This window comes from Dipodomys ordii, unplaced genomic scaffold (assembly GCF_000151885.1).
Source record: "Dipodomys ordii isolate 6190 unplaced genomic scaffold, Dord_2.0 Scaffold2, whole genome shotgun sequence".
Taxonomy (NCBI): Eukaryota; Metazoa; Chordata; class Mammalia; order Rodentia; family Heteromyidae; genus Dipodomys; species Dipodomys ordii.
The window spans coordinates 10,527,781-10,542,162 of NW_012267218.1; the positions used below are offsets into that span (position 1 = coordinate 10,527,781).

At 41.4% G+C, this 14,382-nt stretch overlaps 1 protein-coding gene across 1 annotated transcript in view; it reads left to right on the forward strand.

The window, feature by feature from the left end:
- Nucleotides 1-13,980, forward strand: part of Rps6ka5 (ribosomal protein S6 kinase, 90kDa, polypeptide 5) — a gene marked incomplete at its 5' end in the record, with an annotated part of 109,010 nt that extends 95,030 nt beyond the window's left edge. The window contains 4 exons of the mRNA XM_013013341.1: nt 2,793-2,984; nt 8,616-8,775; nt 10,459-10,622; nt 12,509-13,980. Coding sequence (XP_012868795.1) covers nt 2,793-2,984; nt 8,616-8,775; nt 10,459-10,622; nt 12,509-12,745 — 753 coding nt within the window. The remainder of the gene's footprint in view (nt 1-2,792; nt 2,985-8,615; nt 8,776-10,458; nt 10,623-12,508) is intronic.
- Nucleotides 13,981-14,382: the final 402 nt, after the last annotated feature.

Here is a 14,382-nt window from a genome sequence, read left to right on the forward strand (position 1 = left end):
CCAGCTGAGCAAGCTCAAGATAATAAGTTCAAACCCCAGAACTGGCAAAAAGAAAAAAGAAACACACTCTTGGTCATCCATTAGAGGTAACTCCACATGCATTTAAAGTTTTACCATGTAGCAATTCAGTCATATCTTCAGATTCTACTTCCACTTCTAGTTCTGTTGTTTTTACCTTATCTCTGTTACTTCCTACCCTGAAAATTTTAATCATTCGGCATCATCATTAAGGAATCATGGTGTCATCTTTATGAAATCTCCATGGCTTCCTAGAAGCCATTTACTATTCTAAATAGTAAATCCTTCCTTGAAAGTCTGTGGTTCCCCAGATCCATCAAAGGAATCACAATTTCTGATAGGCCTAATGAGCGATATATCTTATATAATAAGACTGGGAAATCAGAGTCCTTTATTGCCCCTTGGGCTGCACGATGGAGGTTGTATACACAGGCTTGGGAATAAGGTTCATCTCATAGGACACCTCCATTCATTGCACATCCTTGTCATTAAACATCACCAGGTCCAGTTTTTATGAGTAGCAATGTTTTAGAAGGAATCTTTTTTCCTGAGCAGGTGGTCTCAACAATTAACTTAAAATGTTCAGCAGGGGCTGGGAATGTGGCTTAGTGGTAGAGTGCTTGCCTAGCATACATGAAGCCCTGGGTTCGATTCCTCAGTACCACATAAACAGAAAAAGCCAGAAGTGGTGCTGTGGCTCAAGTGGTAGAGTGCTAGCCCTGAGCAAAAGACACTCAGGGACAGTGCCCAGGCCCTGAACTGGCAAAAAGAGGAGGAGGACAAGGAGGAGGAGGAGGAGGACGAGGAGGAAAGAAGGAAGAAGAAGATTCAGCAAACCATGAAGAAGAAGAAGAAAGAAGAAGATTCAGCAAACCATGTTGCAAACAAATGTGTTTTCTTCTAGGCTTTGTTTCCCCATTTGTAGAACTCCAGCAGAGTAGTATTTGTGTAATTCTTAAAGATCCCAGGACTTTCAAGTATTAAATGAACCTTGGCTCCCCTTAAAGTCACCAGCTATATCGCCCATATCAAGAGGCAACGTGCTTCCCACAGACAGCTGTCTCCTCACCAGAGATGCGTTCCTCGCGGTGATCTGTGCTAGTTCTAGGTAGCTTGCTACAGCAGCTCCATCGAGACCTGCAATTCCACCTCCAGCTTCATGCTACAGCATTAGCTTCTTAAACTTCATGAGCCAACCTCTGCTGGCTTCACACTTACCTTCTGTGGCTGTTTTTCCTGTCCCAGCCTTCAGAGAAATAAAGCAAGCTAGGGCCTTGCCCTTGGTTACATTGGGATAAGGGAGTTGTGGCTGATTTCATCTTCTCTCAAGACCACTAACTTTCTCTGTACCCACAGGAAGGGCGTTTTGTTTTCTAGTCATCTGTGTGTCTACTACCATAGTATTTCTCATTTCCTTGAAGAACTCTTCCTTTGCATTCACTACTTAACTAACTGATGCAAGAGATCTAGCTTGGAGCTTACCTCAGCTTTTGAACTACCTGCTTTGCTAAACTTAATCATTTTTAGTCTTTTACTTAAAGTGGAAGTCCTGTGTTTCTTCCATGTATTAAATACCTAGAGGACGCTCTAGGGTTAGTAATTGGTCCAATTTCAGTGTTGTGTCTGAGGGATTAAGTTGTCCTGAGAAGAGGAAGGAGCGAGCTGGGGGCATCTGTTCATTCATGCCGTCTGAACACATGTTTTACTCATGAAATTCACCATCTCACTGAATGGGATTCATGAAACCCCAAACAATAACATCAAAGACCATGGATCACTCTAGCAGATACAGTAATGATAAAAAAAAAACCCTTGAAATATTGCGAAAATTACATAAAAATGTAATAGGGAGCACATGCTATTGGAAGAATGGTGTGGATAGATTTCACAGGGTTGCCACAAACCTTCACTAAGCAAACAATGATCCACAAGCTGTGATAAAATGAAGCACAATAAAACAATCTGTATCTGCACACCCATGACAGGTCCTGCAGATAGCATCAGAAATGAGGAGGATGCACAGTCCTTTTCTTACAGAGTTGTGGTCTAATGGTGACCAGAACAGTCCACTAAAAACTACAGAGGTGACTTAGTGCCAGAATGGAGCCAGAAAGGAACCTGTCCTCGGAGAAAGTCCTGGGAGTTCTCACTTGTGTTTGGTGGGATGGTTAGGGGTGGCGGCATCTCTAAATGAAGACTGAGTATATAGGGGCCAGGCTGAAAGATAGCTTGATAGAGGAGTGGAAGACAGACTCATGCAGAGGGGAAAGTTGAGACAAAGTCTGACATCAGAAGAGGAATGAGCCGGGTGCCAGTGGCTCACACCTGTAAGCCTAGCTACTCAGGAGGCTGAGATCTGAGGATCATGGTTCAGAGTCAGCCCAGACAGAAAAGTCGCTGTGAGACTCTTATCTCCAATTAACCACTCAAAACCAGCAACAAATGGAAGTGGTGCTGTGGCTCAAGTGGTAGCACAAAACGCTAGCCTTCAGCACAAAGAGGCTTAGGAACAGCGTCCAGGTCCTTAGTTCAAGCCCCTCAACTGACCAAAAAAAAAAAAAAAAGCATGATACAGTCAAAAAAGATTGAAGGAGAAATAATACTTTAAAAAATACAAAGAAGAGACCAACGGTGCATAGACATCCAGCCCTAGACTGTCTACATGAGACTGTGAATCATATGTCAATATATACAAAAACAATTTTCTATAAGCTGGATCAGCAGATCCCCTGACATTTTAATGACAAACTAACCCAAGTATTGGCATCTTGCAGAATTTACTGTTCACAGATGAAAATGATAATTTGGAAATTAAAGTAATTGATTTCGGGTTTGCACGTCTCAAGCCACCTGACAATCAACCCCTTAAGACTCCGTGCTTCACCCTTCATTACGCGGCCCCAGAGCTCCTGAATCATAACGGCTATGATGAGTCCTGTGACCTGTGGAGCTTGGGTGTCATTTTGGTGAGTTCATCTTGGCAGAGCCACAAAAATGCCTGGCCACTTCTCTCGTGTTCTTTCTTCTTAACCCTCTCTTTGTTCTTGTGCTCACATTCATGAAAATTAGCAAATCAGTTCTTTTCTCTGAAACCAACTAGAGGCTTTACAGAAGAACATATTCACATCTTAAAAGCTACATTAGAGAAAACATAGGATTTTGTTATGTTTCTGATAAGTTATCATTCATGTAAGTTATACATTGGTTTTGTAAAAAAATATATATAAAATTCTCTTAGCTAGAATGTGAAAATAGCAGTGACTTGTGAATACAGAATCTTAAAAGTAGTTATGTGGAACTCTAGTTTAAACATGTAACTAAAGAGTCATGTAGGAAAAATTAACAAATTAATAGATAAAACTATAGAACTATGTATGTTAATTTATGGTAATCATAGTATACTTTACACACACACACACATACATAGTATACTTTACACACACACACACACACACATCCCTGGCTATTGAATACTAAGCTAGAAAAACCTCCGAGTTTTTACCCCAAAATAGCTTAACTTGTCTTGAACATAATCTGTAATATTGAGCTGAGGATAAAGGGAGTGAAGTGGCCATCACTCATGCAAAGAGGTGGCTGCCAGCCCCCCAGGGTGGGTGCCTGTGCCTCATACCTTTCAGCATCTTTTTTGCTCTGTGTGTGTATATGTTAGATCTTTAGCATACAGGATTATATTATTATGCACGTAGACTGGGTCTCAAAAATACAGTTAACTTTGTTGTGGTACTAGAGTTTTGAACTCAGGTTCTCACACTTGCTAGGCAGGCACTCCAGTGCTAAGCTACACTGCTACACCCCTTTTTTGCACTGGTTATTTTTTAAGTAGGATCTTGCTTTTTATTTGGGTTCCTACCTCAACTATCATTGGCCTATTTTGTACTTCCTGTTACTAGAAAGAGCAGGCACATGCTTGCATACCAAGCCTCTTTTATTGAGCTGGAGTCTCATAGACTCTTCCCAGACTGGCCTGGAAATACAGTTTCCAAATCATAGTATCCTCTGTAGCTAGAATGTTAGGCCCATGCCCCCTTGCCCCGCTGTTGGTTGAGAAGAGGTCTTACGGGTAGGCCTGGACTGGCCCTGAACCACAGACCTGCCAGCATGAGCCTGCCACCAGTGCTTGGCTGGCCATTGCTTTACTAGGGAACAATTCGCATTTTGTACTTTTTTCCCCTAATCGTAAACTTAAAGGAAATGTGTCTGTATTTCTTTGCATTTGGCTCATTTTCTTCAGTTAGGATAAAATTCTAGTGAAAGGGTCTACACATCTTTATTTTAGCATAGACACTTAAATTTCCTTCTTTGTCTCTTCCTGTTTGTTTGTTGATTGGCTAATTGGTCTATAGGGTTTTGAAGGGAACTCAGGGCCCCACATTTGCTAGGCAAGGGCTCTACCACTTGAGCCACAGCTCAAGCACCTAGCCCATTTTGCTTTAATGGTTTCTCAGGTAAGGTCTCATTCTGTCACACACCCTGTAGCTGGAATTACAGCTGTCCATCACTGTGCCAGGCCTGTTCTTTGAGAGGTCATGTCACTAACTTTTATGCCCACCCAGGCTAGCCTCAACCACCATCTTTCCATTCTCTGCCTCACAAGTAGCTGGGATTACAAGTATGAGTCGCTGTGCTTGGCTAGAAATGGAGAACAAAAGTCAAGTTCTTATTAGCTATATGACAGTTCATTTGAGGCTTTCAACTTAATCTTAAATTATATCCCACTGTCTGTATTATTTACATGCATTTCTCTGATGAACAGCTAGTGTGAGCATCTTTTCATGCAATTGGGCATTTGTGTTTTCTCTCGCTTGCTCGCTCTCTCTCGCTCTCTCTTGCTCTCTCTTACTCTCACTCGCTCTCTCTCTCTCTCTTTTGTTGTAGGGCTTGAACTCTGGGCCTGGGTGCTGTCCCTCAGCTCTTCAGCTCAAGGCTAGCGCTCTACTACTTGAGCCACAGCACCATTTCTAGCTTTTTCTGTTTATGTGGTGCTAAGGAATCGAACCCAGGGCCTCATGCATGCGAGGCAAGCACTCTACCACTGAGCCATCTTCCCAGCCCCTGTATTTTCTCTTTTATGAATTGCTCTTTATGAGCTCTAACCATTTTTCTATGATGAGGTTTCTCTTACTGAACTTTAAAGCTCTATTATATTTAAAGCTTAAGCTCTGTTTTAATTCTTTGCCTTCGACAATTAGAAATATTCTTCTGACTTATCCTTTGTTTGAAAACTTCATTTTTAGTAATATGGGATTTTGATTTTGTTTGTAGAAGAGTTTATGTAGAGTCTAGTATATTACTGCCATGTAGTAAGGTATGTCTGTCTTTCCCTTTAGGGTATGTGGCTTTGATGTCAGACTGTCACTACACCCCTACCCTCAACCCAAGACTGTAAAAATATTCTCCTAAGTTTTCCTTTCCAGTTACTCTGGCATATTTTTATACTTCAATCTGTACTCCATCTGGGATTTATTTTGGTGTCGATATGTTTTCTCCCAGTGGCTAGCCACTTGTCCCTGCAAGATGGTTCTTTATTTTTAAGCTTTATATGGTTTTCATCTGAGCAGTTTTAAATAATCATTTATCACTTTCAAACTAAACTTACATATTTATGAATAAGATACTTTAGTAAAAATAAGCTCCTAACTTCTCTATATCTGAAGATTTTAAAGTTTCATACTGATGACATTTTCATTAGTTAGCAATGTCCTAAAAAAACCTTTAATTGTAGTATTAACTTACTTTTCTATTGTAAAAGACTTGACTTTATCTAGACCAATTATGACTGTCCCAGTCTTTAGAGTTTTAAAGGCACCTCAGACATGCAGAGCGGTATTTCAGAGCACGTGGATGTATATTAAACAAAGAGGGAGCCACATAGCCCTCTAGATCTGATTGTCAATTTTTTTTAAGAAAAGTAGGGGGTAAGAAGCAAGTTAATTGTGCCACAGAGTACAGTCTCAAAGTCCACACTGGGAAGGCACACCATCAGTTTCATCAACAAATAGGAAGAAAAAATAGCATGGGAACCTATAGATTAAAACAACATGAGCAGTAGGCATCTGTCTGTAATCCCAGCTACTTGGAGATTAGTAGAATCATGGTTGGAGATCAGCTCCAGCAAAAAGTTAGGGAGACACCATAATAAGCTAGATAACCAATCATCTGGGCGTGGTGGTAAACATCTGTATCCTACTTCTGAGGGATGTATAGGTAAGATATTATTGGAGGCCCATCTGGGCAAAAAAACTCAAGACCCTTTTGAAAAATAACTGAAGAATAAAAGTTCTGGGCATGTGGCTCAGGTGCCTGCCAGCAAGCACAAGGCCCTGTCAAAAAAAAAAAAAAAAGAAGGGAAGAAAGGAAATGTAGGGCTGGGAAGGTGGCTCAGTGGTAGAGCGCTTGCCTTGCATGCATGAGGCCCTGGGTTCATTTCCTCAGCACCACATAAGCAAAAAGAAAAAAGCCGGAAGTGGTGCTGTGGCTCAAGTGGTAGAGCACTGGACTTGAGCTGAAGAGCTGAGGGACACGACTGGACCAAAAAAAAAAAAAAAAGGAAATGTAACTGCTCAGGAGGCTGACGCTTGAGGATTGAAGTTCAAAGCCAGCCTGGGCAGGGAAGTGTGAGACTCTTATTTCCAGTTAACTGCCAAAAAAAACCAGAAGTGGAGCTGTGGCTCAAAGTGATAGAGCACTATCCTTGAGCAAAAACGCTCAGGACAGTGTCTAAGCCCTGAATTCAAGCCCTGCAACTGACCAAAAAAAAAAAAATAGGGTCTATATTGTCTTATTTGAATCTTTATTTAAGAAATTTCTAATTTAAATTCTGTTTATTAAATTGAAATTCTAAATGTGTTTCCTATAGATATATGTGCATACACCACATACCACCTATGTAACATAGTGGGGGAAGTTTGAAATTTGATTACATATTTAGTGCTTCAAAAGAATAACTATGAACTCTGGATGTGATGATGGTGTTGTAAAACTCTTGCCTTTTTTATCTAAATGTTAAACTGCCAAAAAATAAGTACGGTTTGCAAACTTTTTCATATCTCCTGATAGCTACATACTCACCCCCTTAGCAAGCACAAAATATATAGAAGTCTCTTGTCTTAGAAAGAGATGGCCCTAAGCCGGGCGCTGGTGGCTCACGCCTGTAATCCTAGCTACTCAGGAGGCTGAGATCTGAGGATCGAGGTTCAAAGCCAGCCCGGGCAGGAGAGACCATGAGACTCCTATCTCCAATAAACCACCAGAAAACCGGAAGTGGCGCTGTAGCTCAAGCGGTAGAGCGCTCGCCTTGAGCTGAAGAGCTGAGGGACAGCACCCAGGCCCAGAGTTCAAGCCCCACGACCAACAAAAAAAAAAAAAAGAAAGAAAGAGATGACCCTTTTGCATTTACACCTAATAAACATAATGTAGATACTTCAATATGAAAATAAAATTATATTACCTTCATTGAGTACAGTAAGTACTTCAGGAAAATGTGTCACATAATTTTATGTGGCTTTGACTTTAACCCAGTATATACCAGAAATATACATTTCCTGACTGAAAATGTAGTCATTTAACTAGAATATATTAATCTTCTTGTGCCACTAACACAATATGCCACAAAGCTATTTTCCCATAGTTCTGGAGGTGGGGTAGATCAAGGTGCAACACAGAGGATGTGTAGTAGGCCTCTCCCTTGGGGTCACACCCAGCCACCTGCTCTTTGTGCTTGTCCAACCTTTCCTCGGCACATTCACCCAGAGAGAGTTCTCTCTTGTCCATCATCTTAAGGGCAAAAACCATGGTATATCAGCCCTTGCCTGTATAACTTTCTTTAACACCAATTGCCTCTAGAAATACAGTGACATTGGTTTGAGGATTCAACATAGGAATTCAGGGGAAGCACAAACATATGGCCTGTAGAATATATACTAAATATCTGACCTTTAAAGTAGCACCTAATTGCATTTAAAGTGTACTTTCTCCAAGTTTTTACTCGGGAGACTTTTAATTTTTTCACTGTTTCTGAATTTCTATTTTGAAAGTTTCAAAACTAGAGACTAGAAGGGAAAAATATAATTCACATCTAAAATTTTGCTACACTTTTTCTTTCAGTATAATTCTTGTGTACATTCTCTTTCCATATATATGTGTATGTGTGTGTGTGCATGTGGATGTATATGCTACAGACTGACAGTTGCATATGGACCTATGTCCATATGTATATAAATATCTGTCCTTGTCTGTATGTACATAAATATGTTTTTGCTATACCATTTGCAATTTGCAGGCGTAAAATTATTCTTAACCAGAGTTGATTGGTGGATAATCAATTAAAACTGTTATGATATTAACCCTCATGAATAAGACTAGGGGGGTTACTATAATTATAAAATAGTTCTAAATATTGGTGGCATAAAAAGCCATCTACTTTATAGATCATTGAAATACGTGGTTGATATCACATAATCATGTAAGCCCCGAGCTAGTTGTAATAGTTGGAAGTTGTGCCAATTAAGTTAGTGATGTGTGGGTGGAATGATTTGGGAGTTAATTTATTCTGTTCTGTCACTTTTTCCCTACTGTAGTATACAATGTTGTCGGGGCAGGTTCCATTCCAGTCTCATGACAGAAGTCTGACATGCACTAGCGCAGTGGAAATCATGAAGAAAATTAAAAAGGGAGACTTCTCCTTTGAAGGAGAAGCCTGGAAGAATGTATCCCAAGAGGCAAAAGATCTGATCCAAGGTAAGACTCAAGGATATGTCATGTAGTGTGTGACATGTATTGACTGAGATAGAATCACACCCATTACATGTGTGTATGTGTGTTCATTACTCAGGGATCCTACATGCGTTCTCAAAGGCTGACCGGTGACTCTTCTCCTTCTTCTTAGTGGAAAGCTCTCTCAGCAGTCTTATTCCTATTCTCAGCAGGAGCTCACACTTGGCTCTTACTGCCTTCTCCATCTAATACATTAGAAATGAACCTATATTTCCCTGCTATCCTTTTCCCCCAAACACATTTCTCTCCCCATCTCTCTTCTTTTGGGTGTGGCTCTTCCCAAGAGCCAGACCACCAAAGCAAATACTTTGGTGCTGCTGTGGCCACCTGCTCTCTCCTTGCTCTGCACAGCTAGGCTGCCTTCCCCCACCTAGATCCTGCCACCGTTGACCTGCCCTGGTCTTCTCACGTCCTTTCAACTTGTTTCACCCCCTTTGATTCTCTTGCCCATCATGCATCGACAGAGTGACAAAGATGATCATACCTTTTTAGATAAAAATGGAGAATCTCCATTAGCTGCAGGTCAAACTCCTTAGCCTGGCATTCAGGGCTTGGGCTCCCCTGCCAGTGCTTACCATCACCCCAGCTCTGCCCATTATCGAACAACTGAGTTCTTCACGTTTTCAGGTTTTCAGACACCTCCATTTCAGATGACTTCTTGATGCATACGCTTGGTAATCCTGGCAGCACCTCTTATTCCTTCCTTTCTTCCTTCCTTCCCTTCTCTCCTTCCATCCCTCCCTCCCTCCCTCCTTCCTTCCTTCCCTCCCTCCCTCTCTCCCTCCTTCCCTCCTTTCACCCTTCCCTCCTTTCTCCCTTCCCTCCTTCCTTCCCTCCTTCCCTCCTTCCTTGCTTCCTTCCCTCCCTCCTTCCTTCCTTCCTGCCTTCCTTCCTTCCTTCGTTCTTTCTTTCATTCTTTCCTTTCTTTCCTTGTTTTGCAGTCCTGCCTGGACTTGACTTAGGACCTGGGCATTGTCCTTGAACTTTTTTTGCTCAAGGCTAGCACTGTACAATTTGATCCATAGCTCTACTCCCAGCTTTTTAATGGTTCATTGAAGATGAGTCTTATAGACTGGCTTTGAACCATGATCCTCAGATCTCAGCCTCTTGAGTAGCTAGGATTACAAGCACAAGCCACCAGCACTCAGCTAATCCTTGGAACCCAGGATACGCCTTCTCTATGCAGACCCCTCTCCTGGACCTCACTGTCTGCCCGTGTTACTACTGCACCTATCTTGTCATGGTAGAGTCTCCCTTATCTCCTGACTGCTCCTCTGCCATACTCCCTGGTGAAGAAGATGGCTGGCAAAGGCTTCTGCTCTCTCTGAAGTAGACCTCGTTGATGACTCTGCAGTTGACGTTTACCCAGTCACCAGTGGGAGTCCTTGTTTTGGGTGATATTTTCTCCTGATTGGAAAGCCGGTTCGCCCACAGCCTCCTAGAAATAGGCTACTGTGACCTTATCTTAGCATCCTGTCCACTGGGAGATACAAATGTCTATGTAACAGTAATTATCTTTTGGGAGGTTGAAGCCTCATCAACGCAATCATGTCATGTGAACATAATTGAAATTTATACCTGAAGTATAAATCAAACCATGTTTAAAATGGCATATAAGATTAAAATCTCTTCCATTCATTTCCACAGGACTTCTCACAGTTGATCCAAATAAAAGGCTTAAGATGTCTGGCTTGAGATATAATGAGTGGCTTCAGGATGGCAGTCAGCTGTCCTCCAATCCTCTGATGACCCCAGACATTCTGGGATCTTCAGGAGCTGCGGTACACACTTGTGTGAAAGCAACCTTCCATGTAAGGCCCGGTGCGGTGCACATGGAGGGCAGTGTGGAAAGGGATCCTATCCTGTGTTCTTCTTGGTAGCCGCAGAGACATAGGCTCCTTAAGACACTGAGCATGTGTCTTTTTCATTTTAGGCATGCTTTTACTGACTGTGTCATGGAATAAACACACTGTAAACAGAGATCATGTGGGTGGTCAGAGTCACTTCTAACCTTCCAAACACTTCAACTTCACATTTAGGATGACTTTGTGAGAAAAGACAGTAGTAACCTGATACTTGAACAGTTAATTTGGGGTAGGAGAAGAAAATAAGATATATAAGAAACCATTTCCTCTGCTGGCTCATGCCTGTCATCCTAGCTACTCAGGAGGCTGAGATCTGAGGATCACGGTTCAAAGCCAGCCCAGGCCGCAAAGTCTGTGAGACTGAAAAACCAGAAAACCAGAAGTGGCACTGTTGCTCAAGTGGTACAGTGCTGAAGAGCTCAAGGACAGCACCCAGCCCCAGAGTTCAAGCCCCACAACCAAGAGAAGAAGAAAAAAAAAGAAGAATGGGTGAAAATCTGTTCATTCAACAACTATCAAATGTATAGCATGATCTAAAGACTGTGAAGGTCATGAAGAAAGTTAGTTGTGTCAGATCCAAATTGGATTCTTGACAGGCTGGAACTGCCTGGTAATAACTACCTTGTGCAGCTTTGTGTCAGTCATATGCAGTGCATTGAGATAACTAGAATTAGATGACATCAGAGACACAAAATTATCTCCAAAGAGATTATCTTGAGAAGTGAGATGGAATAGCACCAGGAGACTTGGAAAAGTGATAGACTAGGAGACATTGAGAAATGGAGAAAAAGCTACAGGCACCATAGCTAGTGGTTCAGGTTTTCTCACTGACAACGATGATGGCTCACTGTAGTACTACCCATATCTGGTGCTAAGAAAATCAAGACAAATCTGGGTGAGGTGCGTGGAACTAAGCTGCTCTGGGGTGAAGTGTCGAGATACACCAGACATTGTATTGGAAAGGCAGAGCAAGGCTCCACAGGGATCTGTCTGGTCTTCCTTGAAAATTCGGGGTCACAACTTTAAATCTGAAACAGATTCAGTAAAAAGTAGCAGAGTAACTAACCCAAGTGGCAGTGGCTCACACCTGTAATCCTAGCTACTCAGGAAGCTGAGATCTGAGGATCACAGTTCAAAGCCAGTCCAGATAGGAAAGTCTGTGAGATGCTTATCTCCAGTAAAAGTTACTCAGAAAAAGCTGGAAGTGGAGCTGTGGCTCAAGGGGTAGAGCACTAGCTTTGAGCACAGAGAAGCTCAGGGACAGTGTCCAGGCCTTGAGTTCAAGCCGCAGGACCGTCAGAGAAGATAGATGTTGGTAAAAGTGGTAGAAATGGTATTGGTTTAAAGAATTGATATTCAGAAGTTCCCAGTAGGTGGTGGCTTCTACTGAGATGTAATGCTAACTTCATCAAAAGATAAACTAGGAGCTGTAAGGCTTAGGAGTAGGGCCCTTGCCATCCAAGCTTAAGGCCCTGAGTTCCATCCCCAGCAACAAGGAAAACTCAGTATTAGAATTCTGGTGCCTGGAAAACCCATCTGGTTTGATTCAGGGCAATCAACAATTTTACTTGGGTCAGGGTGTGGCTGAATGCTGTGGGGGCCTGGGTTCTATTTCCCAGGATAGCAATCTTGCCTGAGCACCTCTCTCCTCTGTGTGGCTGTTTGGATAGAAAAGTTTTCAGAGCTTTTTTTCCCAAAACAACTTGAGCTGCTTCTGCCAAAAGAAAGTTATCTTCTGCTGTAAGCTTCTACAAAAAGCTTCAATATAAGAGGGGGAAAGAGCGTCAATACTTTTTGATCTTTACTGGAGTTCCCTGTGTTCTCTCCCATAGGCCTTTAACAAATACAAGCGAGAAGGGTTTTGCCTTCAGAATGTTGATAAGGCCCCTTTGGCTAAGAGAAGGAAAATGAAGAAGACGAGCACCAGTACCGAGACGCGCAGCAGCTCCAGTGAGAGCTCCCACTCCTCTTCCTCCCACTCTCATGGCAAAACGACGCCCACCAAGACGCAGCCCAGCAACCCTGCCGACAGCGGGAACCCAGAGACGCTCTTCCAGTTCTCCGACTGAGCAGCCTAGGAGTGGTAGAAATGGCGTGGCTGCCCCTCAGCAGGTGCCTGAGGTGCTGTTCTGTGCTTTAAATGATGTGTCCTGGTGGTCTCACTGGAATCTGACTCATAGTGAACTCTTTCAGGAAAACCCCATTTGGTTGTCCAAAAGCACGGGACAGAGAGCGTTACTGTGAATAGAGCACACATGAGGCTTTTAGCCACCCAGCCCGGTGCCCATAGAACTGTTCCTTAAACAGCTAAGGGCTCTATGAAGTTAGGTAGGCACTGGTGAGGTTGGAGCTTTCAAATGTCCACCAATAAGACTCAATGATGCCTTTTTCTGTGCCTGGTAGATTAGCTGGATTTTTATGCGCTTTTCACCCTTTGGATGGTGATATTTATCAGAAAAAAATAGTCTGTTTTCAAAAGAGTGTAATGAATGTTATTTGTGGCTTATACTTATTTCTTGAGAGAGAATTTTAACTTATTGTTTTATTTTATGGCTATATATGATGATAACCTGCTATTGTTAATCTTTTTTTGTTTGTAAAATGTTAAAAGGACATATGAACTTCAAGTGTCATGCTGTGCATTTGGGTCTGAGATGCATGCCCAGCTTTATGGTTTTCATTTTGCACTGCTCTTTCCTGGCAGTTTGTTTTCACGGTTTTTGCAGAATATTAAGGTACATGTCTCTCTGTTTTAAAATAATATGGCACTTTATACAAGTGTGGCTAAAGCAATCCATTTTATAAAGTGCACTGTTTTAAGTATATGTACTGTATGTTTGCCATTTTTCTATAAAGTACTTTAAATTTGTCCTCACATCCCTCCTCTGCTTTGTGCACAAGTAGAATGGGTGTGTGCGTTGTGTAAATGAGTCATTAGTCACTTATGCACCAATATGAAGAAAATCTAAAGGGAAATCTGCTCAACACTGTGCTTCATATCTGTACACTGTGTTGTACTACAGCGGGTACTTCCTCCTGTGGTCGTATATTATGTACATAATATTTTAGAATCACACCTATGACTTGTTTTTGAAATTTTTCAGTTAAATTTTAAATCCAGAAAGCATATTTTATAAACTAATGCAGAGCACTATTTTATTGCTCAGAAATTCTGAATTCATATTTAAAAAAAAACAAGTGCTATGCGATGAATACATTTCATGGAAAGACTGCTGCATTTTAAAATACAATTAATGAATTCCCTATGCAAAAAAATGAAGTGATAGGATTGTATGTTATTTTTTTCTTTTAAAGCCATCACACGAATGAATGTCAGGACTGAGAAAAGTGATCTTTGCTATGTTTACAGGAATTATGCTTCAAAAGATAATGCCCTATATGTTTATTTTGTAGTTTTGGGTAATGGTAACCTATTAAGCTTTAGTTTGGAATTTGGACATGATATTTATTTGTACCTTTCTTGACGTAATAGCAGCATTAATTTTAATCAGTTATAAATGCTAAAAACATGTTGCATTCTATGTAATGGTAGTATATTTATTACTAAATGTGTATATTAATAACACAGGCAACAAAATGGCAAATATTAAAGTATTTTCAAAAAATTATATTATCCTGTTGACATTTTTGTCCACAGTGATTGTTTTGTTTTGTTGTTGTTATTGTTATTATTTGGGGTTTTTTT